Genomic DNA, 25,322 nt, shown 5'->3' with positions numbered 1-25,322 from the left:
GTAATATGTTTTCTTGAAACATTAAAAACTCAATTAAAATATTAACATTAATTAAATTGATACTAAAACCATGCATTTTATATAATATTTGAATTTAACTAAATTAATATATTGTGTGATGTCACTGTTACTGTCAGTTGCTATTTAATTTAACACTTGACAGTTTTGACATTACTAATTGCCTTCTTTTGACGGCAAAAAAGTTATTGTCGCAAAAAAGCTGAATTAATAGTGTTTATAAAGCTGTATTCTACTGTGCGTACAATCCGTAAGTATTTTTATTTCATTATGTTTTTATTTTTTTGAATGAAGAAAATAAGATAAAGGATTCCTGTTTTCAATTAGATTAGTGGTTCTACTTCTTACATCTTCTACGAATAATAATTAGGGCTAGTAGTTTACGTTCGTAGACGTTATTTTATTACTGTTACCGCAAATATTTTGGTACTTATGTAAATATAAACTATGAAATGAATCAATATTACAAAACCAGTAAAAAAGCTTGCATTAATAGTGACCTATATAATGTATTTATTATAATTTTATTGTAATTGATTACTGAAATTATAAATTAGGCTTATCGCATTGGTAAATTTATAATTAAATAATTAGGTAAGTATCTACCCATACTCTGTGCAGCAATTAAGTAGCTAATAGAATGCAGAAGTATATTATTGTATTATGTCTGGATTAGCTAAGCAGATAGGTAAATAATAAATAAATATAAAAAAACCTCTCTTCATTTTGTTTTGAATAAAATCTGAAATTTAGATGATTTCAATGATGTAAAAAAATCTACTCTTACCTATATACTTTGAAAAATAATGAAATGGTTTCAATGACGAAATATTAGCCTTTTATTTTAAAAAATCACACAATTTAAATAAGTACCTTATTAAAAAAGATTTAATCACACTTCTACAAACTTCTATACTACTTGTGTAATAGCCATTATTGTTTACCCTTCATCGTTCCATCAATCCGGGATGGATTGATGTAACTATGAAGGGTAAACCAAATGTTGAGTAACACAAATGAGTTTAGTTTTAATATTTGTTCCTGAAAATTTAACTAGGTGTCATGATTGTTTTTGGTTGTCATTGTAACTGTGTCATTCTTGCTATGTATATCTTTATTATAATAAAACGTTCTTTTTAGATATAAATACTGTTGTTTATTAAGAAATACTCCGTAATCTAACAGGTTATGGGCCCAGGAGGTTCTGTAATTGATATCTGAAAGAAAATAGCAAAGAAAAAGTTACAATCGTATTTTGAGAAATAATCTCAAAATGGAGTCCACGCGATCTATGAACATGGATAAATTTGACGGAAATAACTTCAGACAATGGAAGTTTCAGATAAAATGTGCCCTGAAAGCAAAAGGGATTGATATTTCAGTGCCCAAACCGTCTGAAAATAGTGTTGAATGGACAAAGAATGATGGCATGGCGATGTTCATCATTACATCGTCAATGGAACTCAAGCAAATCACTCTAGTGGAAAATTGTGAAACAGCTCAGGAAATTATGACGAAACTAGAATCTATTTATGAACAAAAGAGTGAGTTATGTAAAATGATAATCCATGAAAAATTTTATCAGTACAAAATGTCACCGACTGACAGCGTAGCTCAACATATTTCAAAAGTAGAATCGTTAGCCAAGCAGTTGAAAGAAAGTGGTGAAAATGTCAGTGAAATGGCTGTGATTACAAAAATACTTGGAACACTGCCACAAAAGTACAGATCACTTCGTCAAGCATGGATGTCATTGGATCCAAAACAACAGACTCTTATCAATCTCACTGCACGATTGTTAGATGAAGAAGCTAGTTTGCAATGTGAAGAAGAGCAAGAAACTGCTCTCCTTGTGGCCAACAAAAGTTGGAAGAAGAGCCCTAAGCAAAGTGAGCCAAATAAAAATGCTTGTAGTTCGAATCAGAATAATAACACTAAACATAGATTTGAATGTTATAATTGTGGAAAACGAGGACATTTTTCTCGAGAATGTCGTTATCCAAAGAAATCCAAGAACAGAAAACCTCAACAAGAAGGTGCAAATATGTTAGCGTTCAATGTAGAAGAAAGTTTACATGAAGCTGAACAGAATGCTTGGATTTTAGATAGTGGTGCCTCCGCACATATGACCTACAGAAAGGAATTCTTTGCAGAACTATTTGAATGCAATCAGAAATCATTGACATTAGGAAACAAGCAGTCAGTGGAAGTAGCTGGCATAGGCAAGGTTTTAATAAAGAGATATGTCAATGGACAGTGGGAGACCAGTGAACTACATGATGTATTGTATGTTCCGAGTTTGCGACGAAATTTATTCTCAGAAGGTGTGATTATGCGAAAATCATACACCATTGTTAAGAAAGACTCCAATGCATTCATTTACAAAGATAATAAGTTAGTATTGTATGCAACAATGACAGAAAATAATCTATATGTATTAAAAATAAAAGCTGTAATCTCAGATACATGTAACTTGGTACAAAATGATAAAAGTAACATTAAAATTTGGCACGAAAGATTGGGACATATTAACATACAAAATATCAGGAATATGAGTGCTGAAAATACAGTAGAAGGCTTGAATTTTGACAACAATGATAAAGCTGATTTTGTCTGTGAAGCATGTGCCTATGGAAAGCAGTGCAGATTTAGATTTCACAAATCTGTAAGAGGAGAACTACAGCCAGGTGACCTTGTATATAGTGATGTCTGTGGTCCAATGAGTCATACATCTGTTCAAGGTGCAAGATACTTTGTATTGTTCAAGGATGCTGCAACAAGCTTCAGGCATGTATATTTTGTAAAGCATAAAAGTGATGTGATTGATATATTCAAGAAATACAATGCTATTATCAAAAATAAATACATGCATAGTATCAAAATATTGCATACTGATAACGGAAGAGAGTATGTAAATAAATCCTTCAAAGAGTATCTTAGCAAAGAAGGTATAGTTCATGAGTGTACTGCACCTTATACACCTGAACAAAATGGGCGTGCTGAAAGAGAGAACCGTACCATTGTAGAGAGTGCACGTTCCATGTTGTATGCAAGAGATGTGTCACTGGAATTATGGGCAGAAGCTGTGAATTGTGCAGTTTATTTATTAAACAGAACTTCTTCCAGCCAGACTCCTAAGAAAACACCATATGAACTATGGAATGGCATCAAACCTCATGTAGGCCATGTGAAGGTATTTGGAAGCATTGGTTATGTCCATATTCCTGATCAGCTAAGAACAAAACTCGATAAGAAGAGTGAGAAAATGATACTGGTTGGGTATGATAACAACAATTATAGGATGTTCAATCCAGAAACCAAGAAGATTAAAATATCTAGAAATGTTATTTTTGAAGAACATAATGTTCCAGAGATACGGAAAAATATTACACAAATATATATTAATGATGAAGAGAAGACATTAGAACAAGAAAATCAAATGCAAGAAAATAATCTAGAGAATACTCATTTAGAAATATCATCATCAGAGAATGACAATAGCATGTTGAGTTGTAGTAGTAGTAGTGACCCTACATATGAACCGTCTCAAGAATTAGATGATGATTTAATTTCAAGGAATATAAATTTGAGACCTAGAATTAATAGAAGATTTGAAGCAAATCTTGTTGAACTGTCGCTGCCTCAGACATACGCTGAAGCAATGAAGAGTCCACAAAGAAATGAATGGTTGAAAGCTATTGATGAAGAACTGCTTGCGCACGAAGAAAATAATACTTGGACTCCAGTCGAGAGGTCAGGTCAACATACACTTACTACAAAGTGGGTTTTTGCAATTAAAAAGGGAGAAAATGATCAGGTAAGACGTTTCAAAGCTCGTTTATGCGCACGAGGTTTTAATCAAATTAAAGACATAGATTATCAAGAAATATTCTCTCCAACAACGAGATACGACTCTATAAGAATTGTTCTTTCTATTGCAGCTAAATATAAATTAGAAATTGAACAATTTGATGTAAAAACTGCTTTTTTGAATGGGTACTTGGATGAGGATATTTTTATAGAAGTACCAGAAGGAATTACATTTAAAAATGATTGTATCTTAAAACTTAATAAACCATTGTATGTTCTGAAACAGGCATCGCGTTGTTGGAATAGAAGATTTACTGAATTTTTGGTTAAGTATGGTTTTGTGCAATCTCAGGCTGACTGTTGTGTTTATGTAGGTATTTTCAATGGGGTAAAAGTAATTCTAACAATTTATGTTGATGATGTACTTTTAGTTTCTTCCAGTTCCTCAATGATTAAAATAATTATGAAAGATTTGAAACAAGAATTTAAAATAAGGGAACTAAAATTGAAATATTTTGTGGGAATGGAAATAGAGAGAGTAAATAATAGTATCTATATTTGTCAAAGGGATTACATAGAACAAATAATAGAGAAGTTTTGTATGAGTAGTTCAAATCCTGTCAATACCCCGGCAGATGTAAATGTTGTTATTTCAAAGAAAATTGATGAAGATATTGTTAATTTTCCATACAGGGAAGCTATAGGCTCCTTATTATTTTTGAGTTCTGTTTCAAGGCCTGACATTTCTTTTGCTGTAAATGTTTTGAGCAGATATGTAAACAATCCAAGTCAGCAACATGTAAATGCACTTAAACGTGTTATTAGATACCTAATAAATACTAAGGACTTATGTATAACTTATGGAGGAAGTAGTGATCTTACTGGCTATTCAGATTCAGATTTTGCAGGCGATATTGATACGCGTAAGTCTACTACGGGTTACATTTTCTTTTTGAACGGGGGACCAATAACGTGGTGTAGCCAGAAACAAAAGACTACTGCTCTCTCCACGACAGAAGCAGAATTTGTAGCTGCATGTGAGGCTGCAAAGGAGATATTGTGGTTAAAACAATTATTGTTGGATTTAGGTGAAAATATTATATCTGTGCCGTTGTATGTTGATAACCAGAGTGCGATCAAGCTGATCAATAATCCTGTTTATCACAAGAAAACTAAGCACATAGATATAAAGTTTAATTTTATAAGAGAAAAGGTTGAGGTTGGTGTAATTAAGATAAATTATATTCCTAGTAATAGTCAATTGGCTGACATATTGACTAAAGCATTACCAACTCAATCTTTTACCTATTTAAGAGATCAAATTTTGTGTTCTTTTCCCACTGTTTGATATGTGAGTTTCAGTGGGAGATTTATTTTTTATTGTAGTTAAATTTTAGGGGAGTGTTGAGTAACACAAATGAGTTTAGTTTTAATATTTGTTCCTGAAAATTTAACTAGGTGTCATGATTGTTTTTGGTTGTCATTGTAACTGTGTCATTCTTGCTATGTATATCTTTATTATAATAAAACGTTCTTTTTAGATATAAATACTGTTGTTTATTAAGAAATACTCCGTAATCTAACACCAAACAAAGAGAGCTTGTGTAAAATAAAAGAAAAATGCTTCTGAATATTTTATAAATAATGTGAACCAAACCTTATACCACCTTACTAAATAAACAATTCGTAAGTCAAACTTGACAGTAATTTGTGCTTGCCGCTAACTAAATAACTATTAATCTTAAAAAAAACTATTTTATCTCTATAATGCACATGCATCACACAATTATGAGAATTTTAACTTCCTGTAGTAAAGCAACATAGTAAACTGTTTTGTGTAGATTATTATGGGTAAATATTTAGAAAATGTTTATTACCAGTGGCTTACAAGTGACAAAGATGAATACACGATTCCTATGTGATCACAGAAAGTAAAACCTTTTTCCTCTCATAATTTTCATGAAGGAAGTAAAACCTTTTTCCTCTCATAATTTTCATGAAGGAAGTTCAACACCAACCCAACATGCCCTCCAGCAGTACCACTTGTCCTTGCTTCTAACTGTGAATTAAAAAAAAAACTCCTATCTAAAGTAACATCTTAACCACAAAAATTTACAAGTGTTTACTAATGTCGTAACGACATTGAAAACGTACTCAAACTTGATGTCGTATGTATTGAAATTGTCGCTGCTGTTACTGAATGCAAGCACTTTGTATTTTTTTGCATTTAATACTACCTGTACTATTACTATTAAATACTGAAACGAAGTAAGTACCTATACATCAGTAAACGAATGCATTTAGGTACTTCTAACAATGGTATTGTCGCATCTGAATCAATTAGTTTTCTTTGTTATACAAGTGCCACTCGTTAGCACCGATTGCGTTATTACTAACTTGTCTAATAGGTTTTATTTTTACTAGCCTTTTTTACCTATTAGGTACTACTATAAAATTTAAGTTTAACTAACTAACCATTTTTTAAATTGCTTTTCCAGTTTACAATTTTTTCAATCGCAGCCTGTAATTGCTTGGTTCTGTGGCGTTCGTTTGTTCGTTCTTCATTTGTTGTAAGTTAGTTGTACGTACGTAATTTAATTTGTATTTGTAACTAGTTTTTCGCATCTACATGATATCTACCAACGTACCTTACCTACTTAAAAACGAAAAGTGGATAAGCCGATAGGATAATATCGACAAGTATTTAGAACTTTTGCACTGTCTGATAGACAATCAACTTTACCTGACTCTATGAACTCTTTCTTTCAAGTCATCAGCAATTGTATAAAACCTTTCCTCTCGGTACCGAGAGTCGTAAAGAAAAATCTTCAACTTCTTGTTACTTCTTACAAAAAAAAAAAATCTGAGAGGACACCCATACAAGAAATTACTATGGCTGTACGAGAAAGCAAGAAAAGCCCGTCTTAAAACTAGTTGCCGATTTCTACAATAAGGACCCACTTAAATGATATTTGATCTGTACCGTATTCCACAATTTTGATTATGTGCTTTTTTACCAATCGTGCGATGACGTAAAATAAATATTTTTCGGAAAACCCATTAGAAATTCTAAAAAGTGGCACATTCAAACAGACTGTTCGGCTCTATTTATTTTTGCTTTCGTAATTATCTTTTGAGCGTGTATGTACCTAAGCTTACACTGTTCAACTCAAAGCTCTAGAGTAAAATATGTCGTTAAGTACTTTCTAGTGTTTGTAGGAAGTGTACAATACTTATATCATATCTCTAACTGCCGATTTCAAAAACCGATCTCTATTCAAAATCTTTAGATTACCTGAGATCGATTTTTGACACTAGTTCAATAGAGTTTCAGTCAAAAATTAAAAGATTCTGGATTAAGTAAGTTATTGGAATTAGCAGTAAGACTAAATTTAACTTTTACAAGAGTTTATTGCCGGCTGTAGAGATGCCTACATAATAGTATACCTATCTGGCTATAATTTCCAGGAATTGCATAATGCTGCTATGCTAACCTTGTATACTCGTATTATTCATTTAACTCAAACTGTGCCCTACTAAACTGAACTTATGCAATAAATATGAGCATGAATTCGAATGAAACAAAAAACTTCATGGTGGCCGGTTGTAAATCAATGAAAAATCATTAAGCGTTACCCTAATGTATATAGCACATATTAATAAAGGACGTCATCTCGTCACAGTAGTAGTTAGATAAGGTCACCGGCTCGCTAGCTGGAGTTGTTCAATGGCAGTATTTTGTTCGTTGACCCGCGAGCGGCTGCGTTGGCGCACGCCCGAATGCGAACCGCGTTTGTTCTACATCCAAATTTTCAAATTGATCTCTTTGGTGCTATAGTGTGTAAATTAATATTAGGTAACTGATTAATTTATTGTAGTGCGACCTTAGTTTATTTTTAGATATTACCGGCTTTTTCCTGGTTACCTATATAGACGGTAAGTACCTAAATATTAAACACGTTTACGGTCATACTCAGATCGACTGACCAATTTTGAACTTTAATAACTTCTAATATGTGCCTAATTCTAGAATAAACATTTGGGCCTACTTTCTGTAACATTTTCCACATGTCTTACTTGATTACTTCTATTGGTTCAATCGTTCATTTAGTTAGAATTAGAATACAGTTATTATATTACCTACTAGCTTCTGCCAGCGGCTTCATCCGCATTCCCGTGGGATAAAAAGGGACCTATGTGTTATTCCAGACCATAATCTACCCCTGTTCCAAAGTCAAAGTCAAAGCATTTATTTTAATTAATCCTAAATTTGGCACTTTTGAAACGAAACTTTTCCAAATTTCATCTCGATGCCTTCAGCCGTTTTGATGTGAAAGAGTAACAAACAAACATTAAGCTTTCGCATGTACCTATATTTGTAGGATGTGTCATATTATGTCTGTTCATTAAGAAAATGATTGGTTTAAGCAAATGCTATACTTTCTATTCGACTTAATTTTCTTAACTGCTTAGGTACATACATCGTTAGGAGCCATAAGAAGACTATTTTAAATATTTCCGGCATAAAATTTAATCCATAGTCTGTAAATCCATAAAAAATAGTTAATGCAGCGCTGAAAATTCAACGAACGCATAAATCAAAGCGGAAGCTTCTCGTGATTAATTCTTGTTTCGTTAATTGTCTTCACAGTCATGTCGAGCTTCGAGAAAAATATTCAGAGCAGTAGAACATTATTCGATAATACAAAACGAACATTTGTTATCATTATTATACCTACCGATAATAAAGCGGTCGGTCGCCGGACGGCATCCGTACGCGCTAAAAATCACGTCCACCACACCAGACTCCCCCTCATGTTATTCTAAAAAGAATAATAAGACATAGGTAGGTTGCAAAACCCAAGATTTTGTTTGTGTTTTGTGACAGGAAGATAGGTACCTATATGATGCAATCTTTTAATATTTATCTCGAGCATTTGTCACGCGAGTCACGCATTTAGCTCTCAGGTCCCTGAGTCTGCACAAAAAGGTTTTGTTTCATAAAATTTTGTTTGTGCAATAAATTGTTGGGTTGGATATGCGTAATCTCACTGTCAAAATAAATAAATGGATGCCAGCAACAGTTCATTCCCACTTATTTAAGCTGTTTATGAGCGGTCGCTGGCCGATCACATGAATTGGTAATACCGCAGTCATTGGTCGACTGAACAATATAAATCAGTGTGAAATATTGAGCGCATTGTTGGCCTCTTACGTAATTTTAATAGGCTTTAGGTATGAAAGAATTCGGCTTCAGTTATTATTTGATCGTCTACATTACCACCTACTTAATTAAAATGAAATGGTATGGTTTCTTTCATCCTCCATTTAATTAAGTATCTTCCAAAAATACCGTTATAAGTTTTCTTTTGTTGTAAAATTCCCAAGAATTTACTGAACACCAACATCTTTTTAGGTATTGTTTAAAAAGGACCGAAATAAACCGTTATCGGTCGTTACACTCAAATTAAATGTTTTTAAAAGTTACATACTTACCTAAATATTTTTTTCTCAATTCAAATTATTTTAGACACTACATAATAGATAGACAACTATTTTTCTTAGATTTCAAACCTCAGCTTTGCCCAAAGTTTGCGCAAAACAGTTATTTAAGTTGCTAACCTAACCACTAAAAACTGTACGCCAACGTACTGTCTTGTTTACTCGTCATATTGAGCTTAAAAGGTTCTCAAAATACCTTTTGAGGCTTTTCAAATTAATGTTTCAAAAGAAGTAAAGACAAATATAATACGTAATATTTAATGTATAGGTAGTACGGCATTTTTAAGAAATAAATGAGTCACTCGTACTTAAAACTGTTATCGTAAAGCTTCCGCATTTAATTTTACTGTGTTATTACTAAATCTATAAATAAACCTATTGATTTGATTTATGCTGATTACTGAATAGTTTACTAGAACAATAAATTAAATTCCTATCACAACCAAATAGCGGCATTGACATTAAATTGATTACAATAAAACAAGTAGACAACAGGTTTTTAGCAGTTTTTGTCACCATAGATTCGAAAAGCTAGTTCTGAACGTAGCGGTATTTTTACTGCAAAAAGTAGGTAAAAGGTACCAATATTTTTTTTAAATTAAATGATATAAGTCATCTCTCCATTTACGCAACCTTCTTTTGATTATATAGACACAGAAGCGAAAACAAATTTTCTTGGAAGTGTAGAAATATAATCACTAATCTCGAAACCAAACCACAGACCACTGAATATTTAGAAGTTACGAAGAAATACTACGAGTGTCATTTCACAGGAATTTATTTAATGTAAGTTCTATTTTTATTTCTAGGTTTGCAGCCAATATGGTTCCTAATTTGAACCTACTGCACGTAATATGTTTCACGCTGTTATTCGGTCTGTGCGTGCGCACGCATGCCGAATTATTCACAGCAATAGCAGAAGTGGAACATTTACTGGAGACACATAAAAAGATAATAGATGACCTAGATTTTTATATTGAAAAGGAAGAGTCAAGGCTTTCAGCACTGAAGAGGTAATTAAGTTTTATCATAATGTTAAACGAATAAGACCAACTGCAACTGACCTCAGTTTCGATCCTAAGTTGGATGAGGTGCATACAAATTCATACAATTTATAAACTGAGATTCTTAGCAGGTGACTGGGAATATGTGTGTGTACCTAACATATTAATCTCTCCTTATATGCCTCAGGGGCACACAAGGACTTGGTGATTATATCTGTATGTTTTAACTACCAATGCAGAGCACGTTTCTCTTACAATTAAAATTCTTATGTCGTATTCGGATCAAATAGGGCGCAATGCCCTAAGTGCCCTCACGACTTCAAAAACCGTATTTTTATTTTTGCAGGCATTTGAACCTCTACAGGACGGAACATGAGAAGGCGATGGAAGACATTCCCAATTATTTGGGAAATCCAATCAACGCCTTTACTCTTATTAAAAGACTGACAACGGATCTTGATAATATTGAAGCTAGTATTAAGATAGGAACAGGTAATCCTATTTGTGTTTTCCTTTCCAATTTCCCCAATCCTCGAATCCCCAACAATCCTCAAATTCTTAACCCCCAAAAGTCCGGCTATGCACTTGTAACGCGTCTGGGGTTTCGGGTGTCTATTGGCGATTGCTTACCATCAGGTACATTACCGTCTATTTGTTTACCAGCTTAACCCATAAAAAATTAAGATCTTTATACAAGCTTATAATTTTGTATCGGTTTCCCTTCACCATTACGGTAAAAACGTAATTGATATGTAAAACAGGCATCAAATTAATGTGTACCAGCTTCGGGCGATATTTCAACAATTTTAATCATTTCTTTCATATAATATTAACATAATTTAGCGATATTCATATATCATCTATTCGTTTTCCAAAGTCGTTGATCAAGTAGGTTCATTAATTTACGCGATCTTAAGAAGTAGGTACCTACACCTACCTCAATAGGAATAGTGACATTTCTAAAGTTAGACTTGTAATAGACTGAGTCATTGGTTCACGCTTATTTTTAAATGGTTTAATATTTTTATTATGCGGAAATCAAAACCGAAACGAAATATTTTTGCCATCTCGACACGGATTAGATACGGCTTCATTGATTTGAACTACAACGTTCCATCAGATGATATTACCTATGTGCAAAAAATATACATAGGTATTATTATAACATGGTGCTGTGGAAAATCGACGTTTAACTTATCGAGACAAAGTATTCAAATTAAATCTAAAATTTTGTAATGTATGACAAGACACAGGAAATCAATTCACAAACAATCACATGTGACGTATTTTACTGATAAAATACCTGCTTACATTAAATCCAGGAAAATCATAATGCACATTAATTGTTTAAATCAACGCCACACGGTCGTAGTAAAAAGATAATAGGCTATTTTAACGTGAATATGTTTTATTGAATGTAACAATAGCATTCTCCCACAAGAGTAGGCTAAACTGTAAAGCATTCGCCATCATTAACATGATTAAGGTTGAATTAAAACCATGGAACTGTGTATTTAGTCGTATCACAATAGCTGTTTCAATGTTTTGCTTGTGATCTTAGAAATATGAAACCTTAATGAGGTGTTTATAGTTTCCCACTAACTTTGGCAAGTTGATATTCCTTTGTTTTGTAATGTAAGTAACTATTTGCAAGTTGGGACTGTTCAATGTTGATTGTCGCAATAGATAGGGAGACCCACTGTTTTGATAAATAAACAAATTGTTATTCCGGGTCTAATACACAGGTGTTGTGTAGGTATGCACAAAAATATTAAAGTAAATTTTTAAAAAAGCTCTCTCCAACAAAAAATCTTTCGGTAGTTTTTACTAAAAACACACTTTAAAAGCTATTTATTTTGTGACTAACAAAAAACAGTTAGGTGTACTTTTAAAAAACTATCATCTTAACATCTTGACATCACTATAATTTACATATAACTTCATTTCCTACAGACAATGAACATGACTACGTACATAAGTACATAGTAGATGTAAATTAGACACAAAACATCAGTACATTAGTGTGACAGCTCATTTATATTTTGCATACTTGCGTCTAACAAGACAAAGTGTCTTATTTCCTCTGAATAAGACGGCTTGTTGTCTGCAGATGTGAACGGAACTTTACCAAGCACGTGGCTAAGCCGTCAGTCAGTATAACAGGCAATCTACATTATCACCATGTTTACATATTTATTAGCTCCAATTTTGGCAATTTTAGCTGATAATTTATTATAATTTGTAGCAAGATATCAGATACATAACTTTATGGTAAACCATCTTCCTGTCTCCGTTGCTTATTTCGTGATACCTACTCGAATTTTAACGATTGATATCTCTAGATTGGCTCTATCCATTGGTGAAAATATAAACCTTTATTTCAGAGTACGTAAAGAATATAACGATGAACCATACGGGGGTGAAGTATCCGACTCTAGAAGATTTAACTGGAGCTGCGCAGGCGCTGACTAGGCTTCAAGAGACTTACCATCTCGATGTGAAAGATCTGTCAGAAGGAAAGCTAAATGGAGTTACTTACAGGTATTTATTTTAAGGTATTATCTTCATATTGCTATGTAGGTACTTAGTTTATTTTAAAAGGGTCGAATTAGAAGCTCCTTCCATCGACAAGCATGTATGAAGATGCTGGATGTAGGTGAAACGAAAGAGGTGTGCAAGAATCTTGTCGTTTAGCGTTCTATTGTCTCTGCCTACCCCAATGGGAGACAGGTGTGACGATACTATTAATACTTTACAATTTTTTCTTACAAGCGGCTTAATTTAGACCAATTTTACATTGTGTGAATATGTATATAAATTATACAAAAAAGTAAGTATGATGTAGTACAAACAATAAGATTTTATTTAAATGACTCACATTTATTTTGAGGCTTTTGACAAACGGTGTTAGTTTTTGCCTTTTTCTATCTATAAGAAGATACTTCTTATTACACTATCGCTTTCATTTTTTACCTTGATTCGTACTAAAAACTGATTCACCATTATTGGTTTACAGCCTTGGGTTAAGTACATGTCACTATAACACACAAGGTAACACTTAAATACAAGTGCAAATAAGTCCAAAACTATGCCTAACACTTATTACTATATCAAACTATACATTATTATATTTGTACCGTGATTATAAACTAGGTAAATAACATTTCACACATATACGGGTCAATCGACACAGATTAGATAGCAAATGGAGTATCCATACTTCCTTCCCGATATAAAAACACATAGTTATTGCTTTAAGACTATATCTTAATGATTGTATGTTAATTACCTTTTTATCTTTTATTAAACTGTGTCTTTTGCCAAGTACCTATATGTCTATCATATCATCACGGTTTTCTTTAGGTTATTTTTAAAATGCGCTGTGTGAATAATCGAAAGTTATTACTCCATGTTTTATTTTTGAGACATGAAATTGACAATGTCGTTTTATCTTGTCATAGCACTGTTTATAGACCTTAAAATTGTTATATGTAGATAAAAATTAAAGTACTGGTAAAAACTTAAAAAAAGTTGGTTAAAAATAATGTTATGGAAACACTATTTATTTTATAATAATGTTAATTTTATTTGTATTCCAGTACTCCAATGAGCGCAAGCGACTGTTACGAGTTGGGGCGTGCGCTGTACAACGAGAAAGACTATAAGAACGCACGCGCTTGGATGCTCGAAGCGCTGCGAAAGTACAAGGAGGAAAACACTACCTACTCCTTCAAAGAATCTGATATATTGGAATACATCGGCTTCTCTTATTACTTACTTGGTTAGTATGTTTTATTTATTGCCTATTTTATCTTATTCGAATGCTTTATACACACAAAATGCAGGCTGACAGGTAAAATTAATGCAATAGGAATTCTCTTCCAGTCTACCTTTGTGTACTTTGAATTTTAACTTTGAGTATCAATGAAACTACGATTAATATAATGGCATTATGGTCACTAACATTACATAGGACTTTTACCACAATTGCCAACGCCAACGTCTGGCAACACTGCCAAAGAGTTGGCAGTTTTTTCTCTCCGTTCCTTGATTCGCTTTCAGTTCCACCTCTTACCCCTTCGAGGAACTAAAAGCCATGATGTTATGTAATGTTTAAACATTATGACATAATTTGTTTCCTATTACAGGCGACACGCGAAGCGCTTTGGAATGGACTCACAAGCTGTTGGCCGTTGACCCGAAACACCCCCGGGCTAAAGGCAATATACCGCACTACCAGAAGAGCATTCAGGAAGAAGAACTTAGACTAAGGAAGGAACGACGTGGGGTATGTTTTTCTGCAGTTTTCTTGACATTAAACTTCTTCTCTTTCACTCGCTCATTAGAGCCCAAGCCAGATGATATTCAGTTGATCATTCATTTGTAAAACTAATTATTATCCCTGGTCCTAAGTTTCGGTTATCTTCATGTAACTTAGCATCGTAAATTCATAGTATTGCAATATTAATGTCGTTCTCCACTATTACTTTAAAAATATCTAATTTATTATAAGATACATTATCTCATCCCTAGGGACTAAAATCCCAGGCCTAAAGGTTTCCATGTTTGTAATAATTCACAAGTATTCTATTTTGATAAATAAGTCTAGCCTTTACTGTAATCAGCAACTAGTTTTTAACAGTATTACAATAACGGGAACTTGCACAAAAAATCTACACCACATTGAATACTGTAACAAACTATGTTTACTGTTTTTATGCTCGAAGTTAATAACACTTATAAGTTTTTTATTAACGTGCATAATAACACTTGAATATCTGGTGTAAAGGTCAACAACTTACAGACATCTTATAAATTATTCAAACAGGAAAATATCGCACATAAATAACATTTCTTATCACTTTTGTTTTTCATGTGCAAGTTTTGTAATACTTTCTTATGTTACTTAGTTACTTGAAGTCTTTAGGGTGCTTTTTCCACCAAATAATATATGTGCTATGTAGCTATGCTGCGAGTATATAATAGATAAGCTGTGAAAATAAGTGACCGTTTCCGCTGATACTAAGCTATGTAGCTGTGCGAGTAAGATGCGCAGCTCGAGTATGCGATTTATCGATAGTAGGGAAGCCATCCATAGCACGCATCTTTCCATATAAAAAAACATATCTTAGTTGAACCCGTTTCCACCAGTGCTAAGCTATATGTACCAATGAATATGATTGGTGGATGCCAAACGCATCTACAGCAACGTAGCATTGCACATATCTGGTGTGCCACAAAAACACCCTTACTCAATCGTTCGAGATTCGACTTATTTGCCAGAAATTACTTTTAATTCTTTTTTAATGCTCTTTATTGCACTCCTTCGACATATAAAGTTTTAAATTTAAATTATTATTTTCAAACTTCTGACCTTTTAATTTTTGTGAAAAGGTGGCGACAATATTTTTCCTTATAAACTTATCTACAGACTTGCCCACTTATGAATTCGAAATATCAACGCGGATAATATGCAAATTAGTCATTATTAACTAAATCAAGTATAACTATTTTTATTGGTTATTAGGAAACTGGTGCTGAGCCGGAACAGGAGAAACCAGCCGCGTTATCGGAATACGATAAAGAGAGGAAATCGTATGAAGCTCTTTGCCGCGGTGAAGTCGACGTGCCTAACGAGATCTCTAAGAAGTAAGATATTCTTTAAATAAATGGATTTTTTTGAAGACAATCGTCCGTAAAGGATAATTTCGAAACAAGGTATTTACGGGATTACGAGGGATCAAAACTGCATCATCATCTATATATTAATACGTGATGCAAAAACTTTGGACCGCTTTTTACGAAAATTGCGCGGACGTAGGAGCATAAAATTTGGTACACTTATAGTTTATGTGTAGGAGAAGTGCGGAACGCTAATATTTTTCAAAAATAATGCTTATAAAGTACATTAAATCAATAAATAAAACATTACACACACATGCATAGTATCTGATCGTATTTGACAAAATGTCAAAATCAATAGACATTGCGATGATATTCTGACGTCTCATAATATGAATAGAGTTTTATAAAAGAGTTAGTTTGAGTTTGAGTTAAATAAAAATTATCCTTGAAGGTATGTTAAGTGGTATTGTAAATTAAATCGTATATGGTCGAATTTCGACCACTAGGCGACCACTAGTTTATTATAAAAACATCAAAATTCTTCAGTGTTTTCTATTTTCTATTTCGATAAAAACATCTTAATCTATTTCTTACCAGTGGCATAAGGTTCACTGTACTTATAAATAGGCAAAAGTATTTCTCATGAACTATTATCATACTTAATAACATTCGAAACTGGATTGCCAAGTTTAAAGATTATGCAAATCACGTCTTATTAGTATTTTACTGCTTTTTGAAGGAAAATAACACATTTTAGTAGTCGAGTAAAGTTATAAAATTATCATAAAAAGTAATTCAATTTTATATTTATAATGATATAACTGTTGTGTGAGACGGGTGAGTAATCCTTCCCACGCGTCAGTTAGGTATATGTTGCGTGTTTTATATATTTCAACTTTATTTGTTTTATATTATAGTCGAATATCTATTAAAAACTTCTAGGGTAACTTGATGTGCTGGTGATAATATATTGTTATGTTGAAGTATTTTAAGATTTTGTTACTAGCTGGTAGTGCAGAGCGACTTATTTTAATCTGTATTGTACTTTAATGCTACGTATTAAAGCACGTTTGAAACGTGCGTAATACATATGAAAAACGTACTTTCATTACCATCAAGCATTTTATCCGGTCATAGATAGACTGGACAAAATTCATCGATATATATTTTTTGTTTTGTCATTTTCCGACACTGGTTCTTATAACAGTAATGTTGTACTATTTTGATTATAAATAAATAAATATTTTATATTGACTTAGTCCTTATAACTCATATTCCATTTCTCCATAACAGATTGACATGCCGTTACATGACGGAGAACCACCCGTTCCTACGACTGGCGCCCATCAAGATGGAAATGATGTACCTGAACCCTGATATTGTGATATTCCATGACGTCATCAGCGATGGAGAGATTGAAACTGTTAAGCGAATGGCTAGGCCTAGGGTGAGTACCTATACGATTATATTTGGATATAAATTACATAATGTTTCTTTTAAAGATTGTTTTATTTATATTAAGTATAGCTTTCGTGAAACATACTAAATTAATTAATTATTATGTTTTTTGGCTTACATACGTACCTAACTATTTGACGAGGAACTCAGTTCAGTGTTGTTCAAAAACGTTCTGTTTGTTTGTCACTGACAAACAAACTTGTTTCTTTTTTTTTAATTTTACCAGTCACGCTTCTATTGCTCTGGTCATTGACACAAACTCTATAAAAATAATTCGTTAATTGAATCAAAACCGTCCTCTCAGTCTTAATTCCTGCGTCTAATTCAATTAGCAAAGTATGTTGTATCTAGGTACCTATCATAATATAGGGTTGCTTTAGACATCAAATATAAGTTGTATTAATTCAATTAAAAGAAATCGCTTGAACATTATCATAATAACAAAATAAGTGATGAAATTAATAAAATAACTATGTAGTAACAGAATAAACAAATAATAGAAGAAACGTGCATTATATTTAAATAGATACATAGCCTAGTTTCATTTGTACTTACCATTATACGTATTTTTACATTACACAGATTGACATTATGAATCAGTAAAATGTCATTGCTCCCAAAGCTTCCTAACCTTGACATTCATTGCGTACAATAAAATGAAACGCTTTATTTGTTAATGATTTTATTGTGTTCCATACTGAATCATACCATCAAAGTTTTTACTGGCAAATGTGTAGATGTGTTTTTAGTAGAATTATTTTGTATTTTGTTAGATATTGATTGCAAAAAAACGCAAGCATACTTGTATGCTAACGAGTATGATATTTTATTTCAACTAAAAGAGGTCAAAACCATACAAAACGGGACACATACAGTTTCCTGTACAATCTATATGGTTCTATTAAAGTTAGCTTGCAACAAGCAAGAATCATTGTCTAAAATCGGGTACAATAAAACCTCCTTGTTCCTCCTAAGAATTATATAACATATAGAACTTTATTGAAGGGTATACGCCTGCTTTATCTTGAGAATTCAACCGAACATTTCGCTTTTCGTCGTAAATAAAGATATAGATAAATTTGTCAGAATACAGTACATTAAGGTGTTACATAATATTAGCCTTAAATAAATAACAAAAAAATATTTTATCCAGTTCAAACGAGCAGTCGTCCACGATCCGAAGACCGGGGAGTTGGTGCCGGCTCACTACCGTATAAGCAAGTCGGCCTGGCTGCGCGACACCGAGGCAGAGACCATCGCTCGAATAACTCGCCGAGTCTCACACATGACCGGCCTCAGCATGGACTCCGCTGAAGAACTCCAAGTCGTCAATTATGGAATAGGAGGCCATTATGAACCTCATTACGATTTTGCTAGGGTATGTGGTGTTTATATAGAATTTTAAATAAATAATTGGTTATTTATTTACAAAGTTTATATAAATTTAGTTATGATTAACTATATAATTTAACTCAATGATAGATGTTAAGACGGCTCTGCATAACACGAGGACGTTTTTATGTTACTTGTAAATTATTAAAGATTGAAGCAGGTAGCAGCGCTATTCAGGTTATTAATGTTAAAAAAGTTGTGGTCACCGTAGTTGAAAATGATACGATGGGTGTTTGATTTCGAGAGTGCTCGGTTATCCCTTTGTAACTTTTTTATAAATGAAAATATTTCTTTTTCCTTGCGTTTTCCAGAGCCGCCATATGTAGGTCTATCACCGGGTCAAACGATATCGTTATGTTCTGGGACACATGTATAATGTGCACTTGTAATTCTAATACTTACTTTTACTTTTTTTTAAATCGTCATTATCATGATTTGAAATTTAATGTTGTTATTTTCAGAAGCGGGAGAATGCCTTCGCTAAGCAGGGAGGCAACAGGATAGCTACAGTTCTCTTCTATGTTAGTATTGAAATAAAATACCATCACCATTTACATAAATATTTATTTATTTATTATACTTAATTGAATCCAGTTATTCAACTTTTATAACAAAACAAAATTAACAATCCCTCAAAGATATTTCACAGATGTGTATGTGTTGATCTAACGATTTGATTCGATTTTGAACTATGTTACGATACAATAAGATTAATAATCCATTTATGATATTTCACAGATATGAATATATCGACCTAATGAATTATTTTCGACTTAGTTACAAAACTATAAGGTTGGAAATCTGTTAACCATTCATTTGACATTTATGATATCTTTAAGTCCATAGGTGTACTAATTAGTCTTCATTTCTCTGCACTACCCTATAGTTGACTGTCAGAGAATTTAGAGCCTTAAAGCATTAAGTCCTCTATACATTTCGTGACGAAGATTAAATAAATAAATAAATTAGTAATAATAAGTAAGCTCATATAATTAATTCTTTGTAGATGTCAGACGTAGCGCAGGGCGGCGCCACGGTGTTCACGAAGCTGGGTCTGAGTGTGTTCCCGGTGAAGCGCGCTGCGGCGTTCTGGATGAACCTGCATCCCTCCGGCGAGGGAGACTTCGCCACCAGACACGCGGCCTGCCCCGTGCTACAGGGCTCCAAGTGGGGTATGTAAACCTATTGAAAAGTCCATGTTAAATGAAAATAAGCTCTAGTCCTAATAAAGTAAGGTTCACAATATTTTTGATTCGAAAAATTCAACAGTTAGTTGATAGTTTATTTTTGTTCTAAATTAAAAGGTTTGTGATTCAAGCGTCGCATCGTTTTGCCACTGTACAATGGACTCTTAACAATTTGTGTTATAAGACCCATGTAATAGGGGTGTGACTGAAGTATTTTCTAAAATGTTTAAAGACACTACATGTTATAATTATATCTATTAATTACTCAGTGAAAATTATACTAGCAAAATATAAAGCTTCTTGTCGTTTCACTATCGGGAGAGTGAATTAATCTGGAAGAAAAAAATGAATACGTAATTAGTTTCTTATAATACAAAATGACTTCAAGCACATATTATTATGTGGTCATCAAATTAATTACGTAGTACTGTATGGCTTACTCACTAAACTCTTCAAAGAAGGTACTCGACTAGTTTCAAGCCACACCAGGGGCCTGTAGTCGTATAGTTGACTGTGTCATATGGTCATCATAATGTTAACTTAATGAACATACTGAAAAATACAAAAAAATCTAAATAAACTTTTTAAAACTTCACAGTATGCAATAAATGGCTGCACCAAGGCGGGCAGGAGTTGCTGAAGCCGTGCAACTTGGAGTACCAAGCGGAGGGCATCATCCGCCAGATCCCGCGGCCAGTGCCCAAGACGTACAGGTAGAATTACAACTCCATACTACTGAATAAGCTGTTCAAACAGTACTGATTAGTGCAAATATAGTGATCTGATTAGTGAGCAATTTGTGTATTTGATAACTTTCTAGTATACGTTCCTAACCAGTGAAAAATTGTACTGAAGTTACAAAAATATTTTACTTCATCCTAAATAATTAGGAATGTGCCGATTAGTCGGAAATAATCGCGTTTATAGTAGAAAATGCATCTGTAATATGTCATATAAATTAGTTAAATTGAAAGACAAAATATTGTAAACAAGACGTAACAAATTGTATAGATAAGTAAATATCAAAATAAGAAAAATATAATTATAGTTAATTGCATAATCATTTGTTAATTGCATAAGCTACTATGAAAGGCGAAAGGCAGGGTTGTATGGGAGTTTCGTACAGCAAAAAAATTTCGTGTTCCCGAATATTTTTGGGTTTAATTGGTAGTAATCATGATAAGAAAGCCCTATAAAATCCGAACCCCCAAAAGGCCGGCAACGCACTTGTAACGCCTCAAGTGTACATGGGCGGCGGCGAATGCTTACCATCAGATGATCCGTCTGCTCGTTTACCGACTTATTGCATAAAAAAGGTACTTAGTATAACTCCGAAACCAGACTTTTGTAGTACTTTAGTAAGTTTGTTCAGTTTGAGAATATTTTTTTATAGAAGGGTGTCTCATTACTATTGAGAGGTGGTCCCAACATTACCCATTGTTCTTTATCACGCGTAAGCACATAAACATTGTTTTGTGAAAAATAATGTAGGAAGTTGATAAATTGACTTGAGAATTTACCCATTCAGTAGGGTGCTTAAGGAGTGACCTTTGTCCAGCAGCGGTCTACAATAGTTTGATAATGATTAAGTGCTGATGGAGTTTTGAGTGTTGGTAAATAAAACAACTTAGTTTTTGTAGGAATTTCATTTACTTTATTTTCTTATAATTACTTGATTGGTTCTTAATATTACTTCATCCAAGAAAGGGGCAGGTCGGGTCATACCCTCATGGCAAGCATAACTCAAATACCAAAGAATGCTCGTAACATGTGAGCAGCATCCCACTGTTAAACCAACGATACAATTACAGCAATAACTTTTGATTGTGTCCCGGCTATTCATATTTGTTTCTGCAACTATGAAAACAAAATAAGTATAGGAGAAGAATGGCGGGACTTTATTTTAGCTTGAAGCAACATAGACCATCTGGAACATAGAAGCTCAAATCGCATACTTGGCCCCAGCAAACTTCACAAACTTCATTCATGGAGGGAATCTGTAAATAAATAACATTGATGTAATTCAAAATGAAGCATTACATATGATAGATATAAATTGCACCAAACATGGCCAGGCTAGAGAATAAATCTTGACACACAATGATTGGTTTTCACTGAAGACCATTCCCAAAAATACTAAATATATTTATTGTTTACTGGAGTAGAGAAGGTTGTAATATTATTTTTACAGAAAAATTAATGGTTTAGTTACCTCAATAAGTGGTCCAAATTGTATCAGGGAACACGAAAAAAAGTATGCTGTACGAATTCTGCCATTTTCCTTTAATAAAAAAACATAATATTTGAAAACAAAAAGTTATATGGTAAACCTTCGTCGATGTTATTATTATTATTCTGTACAACTTCTTTTTTACTTTTTAGTTATCAAATGTAACATATTGCTTTTTTTAGCAAATTGACTACAAGTTACGTAGTAAATAATTAAGTATTTAGCGTGTGTAATAGTGTTGTGTTAAAACAAGTTAATCTTGCCTAATGATCTAATGATAGACGTCTAATATCTCAAATACATAGAGGCTTCAGTGTTGCCGTTTTTCTATAAAACTAATGTAATTATTTATTACCTATGTAGTTCTACAAATAAGGTAAAATAGTTGAATAGTACATATTAGTATGTATACCTATTTAGTTCAATTTGTTGAGTTATACAAATTAATATAATATATATTATCTTTAAAAAAAATATAGATTATAATATTATTATTTTAAGTACGTACATATTTTTATAAAATCCAGTCATTTTATTTTGAATAAGTAACAAATGATACAAATTAAGTTCAATCTCACGCAATGCATTTATACAAATATTTAATACATATCTAATATTATGACAATATTGCTTTACTAGACAATTAATGAGTAATATAGATGTAAGTAATGCTTAAAATTAAGTTGGCTGTAATTAAGAAATATGCTTTAAATCAATTTTATGTAAACTGAAATTGTTTTATATTATGTATTTGATTATACAATTTTCAATTGATACGATTGTAGTTTTCTTTAATTTATGTAAGTATTAAGTTAAAATGATTTACTGTGAGTATTGTATATAAAATTGGTAAACATATAAATGTTTATGCAATGAAATTTAAATTACAGAATTCAGTAAGAAATGTTCGAGTAATAGGATTATTTCCAATTAACTAGTTATTTTCTTCATAAAAATCAACATAAAAAAGTAAACAATCAAATCATTGACCACAGATACATCACAATAAAGAATCTTAAATCTGAATAAATAAAATTTAAAATTCAATAGCAACATACCGAATCTCGCACTGTTGATGCGTCGCCACCAGCCATCTTGAAAAATCGTTGTGAGGAGAGCAATTTAAGACAACAAAAACGTTACATATAGAATTAGACGTATACTGTACATAACATTGCTGTTGTTTATACATTACCCTAACTCTTCTGGCTTCTGGCTTTGTTCTGGCTACAGGTTCTCTTCTGAATTATAGTTCTCTTCTGATTCGTAGATGAAGGACGATGACGCTAGTTAGAGTATTTCAGAACAAACAAAGTAAGTACATGCATGGTGGACTTTAGCATTGCACACTACTGTGTTTGCTATGAAACACTCTTCTTGTCTTGAGAAGCTTTGATCTTGGAGTTTCTTTCTTCATGTGATAATGTATGATTAAAATAAGAAACATTGATTATCTTTATGCTACTGTTGTTCTAAAGGCTCGTTTTACAATATCTGATTAGGGTTAATAGTCAATTAATTTATGGATAACTTCACGTATTTTTATAGTTTCATTACGATTTCAAAGGTTTTGTTGAATGATTTTAATAGTAAGAAGCAATAAATGGTTATTTACCCAAAAATATTGTAAGTAAACATACCACATAGCTAGCTATTACGATTCAATAAAAAATATTGAACTTGTCATCTACTGATTAGAAGATTTGTTATTACCTTCTCAATTACTCTTTAATAAATCTATTCTTGATTTCTACATACGTCACATAAGTTCCAGTCTGCCCGGAGTTAACCTTCGGCGTTAGATTTCACTGTCACTGAATAATGGCTCTTTGTTATAAGGTCAATAGTATAGTGATTGGAAAATGGGTTCTCATGTTGCTTCTGCGGATTCCACATTCACGGAAACATTAATGTTTCCTCCTGAGCTTCCAATGCGTTGCAATTGATTGTTATTTATGGAACTTCGTTATATTGTTCATTTATGTTCTTGAATGGAACCACTTCAAGGCTGAAATACACCAAAAATTTAAAAATCATTCCTTATTAATTACAGAAATCTTAATTATTCAAGCAACTTCTGAAAGTGAGTTTCAGAAAACAACTGTCCCTATTTTATTTTTCTCACACCAGAATTATACGAATGCCTTGGATTTCCACGTATCCAGATTCAAAACCTAGTATACCTAAGGTATAGGGGAAAGTAGGGTAATTGAGAACGGCGGGTAATTGGGAACACGTTGATAAGTCCCACTTCCCCTCCCCGTATCCCGTCTCGCGGCTATTCGAGGTATGCTTCCCCCGCCCCTAAGTGCGCAAGCGACAGTAGGAGCTGGAGGATGCACGCATCTTGACACGGTGAGTCAAAATGTTTTTATTGCATTTTTGTTATAAATTTTGTGTTTTCATACATTAAATGCAAATGTCATATTTGTGAGTACAATGACACCATATTTCGTAAGTTTATTTCATGGATAATCAGTTTTAAAATTTTACGTGTTATAGGATTCACTTAAAACGCTATCGAAGGTCGCGACCATTTTTATTCAAATTGTCGACTGCGGGTAATTAGGAACGGTGGGTGGCGGGTAATTGGGAACGAACAAATTTACAATTTGTTTTTATATTTTTATTACAATACAATTTTTTTTAAATGAGGCGAGACGTTGATGCAGCCATACTGAACCAGACACCACCAGTTCAAATATCAGATTCACATGACCACGATAAAGCTTTGGGCACATGTGCAATGCACTTCCAGAGAGACCAGCAAAGGTTACGTGTGTGATATGTGTCGCGAAAAATTTTTTTAGTTATTTATAACTGTTCTCTGTGCCATTTTTAACTACCCCATTTCTAATTACCATTTCTAAATACTGTTTTCATTTGCTCCACGGGCTGATCTCAATTACCCCATAGGGTGTCGGGTAAATAGGAACGGCAATGTTTTTTATTTTTGCTAATATTTCTAATAAAAAGTTGATTATTAAAAAATATTTTTTCTGTTATAAGCAGACAGATAAATAATGTTTAAGTTTTAATAAAAGTTGATTCCTTTTTTAAGAGAAAATACTGTGTTTTTTGCCTTTAAAGTTAAGT

The 25,322-nt window shown here is 32.8% G+C and overlaps 1 protein-coding gene across 4 annotated transcripts; it reads left to right on the top strand.

The window, feature by feature from the left end:
* Positions 1-150: 150 nt before the first annotated feature.
* On the top strand, positions 151-23,002 carry LOC118282117 (prolyl 4-hydroxylase subunit alpha-2). 4 transcript variants are annotated; one of them, XM_050706167.1, is made up of 12 exons: positions 151-268; positions 10,140-10,343; positions 10,681-10,826; positions 12,719-12,875; positions 13,934-14,115; positions 14,483-14,622; positions 15,862-15,983; positions 17,253-17,406; positions 18,571-18,795; positions 19,271-19,330; positions 19,816-19,981; positions 20,595-23,002. In XM_050706167.1, the coding sequence occupies exons 2-12, from the start codon at positions 10,153-10,155 to the stop codon at positions 20,711-20,713; spliced, it is 1,662 nt and encodes a 553-aa protein (XP_050562124.1). In that variant the 5' UTR covers positions 151-268; positions 10,140-10,152; the 3' UTR covers positions 20,714-23,002. The 4 variants fall into 4 exon arrangements, with proteins under 4 accessions (XP_050562124.1, XP_050562125.1, XP_050562126.1 ...); XM_050706168.1 differs by lacking the exon at positions 151-268 and adding an exon at positions 6,374-6,398; XM_050706169.1 differs by lacking the exon at positions 151-268 and adding an exon at positions 6,387-6,409.
* Positions 23,003-25,322: the final 2,320 nt, after the last annotated feature.

This window comes from Spodoptera frugiperda, chromosome 28 (genome assembly GCF_023101765.2).
Source record: "Spodoptera frugiperda isolate SF20-4 chromosome 28, AGI-APGP_CSIRO_Sfru_2.0, whole genome shotgun sequence".
Classification (NCBI taxonomy): Eukaryota; Metazoa; Arthropoda; class Insecta; order Lepidoptera; family Noctuidae; genus Spodoptera; species Spodoptera frugiperda.
The sequence above is the reverse complement of the archived record's forward strand: the minus strand, read 5'-3'. Positions and strand labels throughout refer to the sequence as shown.

Coding starts and splice junctions, on each gene's coding strand:
- LOC118282117 (XM_050706167.1), top strand. CDS start 10,153: ATGGTTCCTAATTTGAACCTACTGCACGTAATATGTTTCACGCTGTTA. Junction 14,116..14,482: donor CTTCTCTTATTACTTACTTG/GTTAGTATGTTT, acceptor TTCCTATTACAG/GCGACACGCGAAGCGCTTTG. Junction 19,331..19,815: donor TAGCTACAGTTCTCTTCTAT/GTTAGTATTGAA, acceptor AATTCTTTGTAG/ATGTCAGACGTAGCGCAGGG.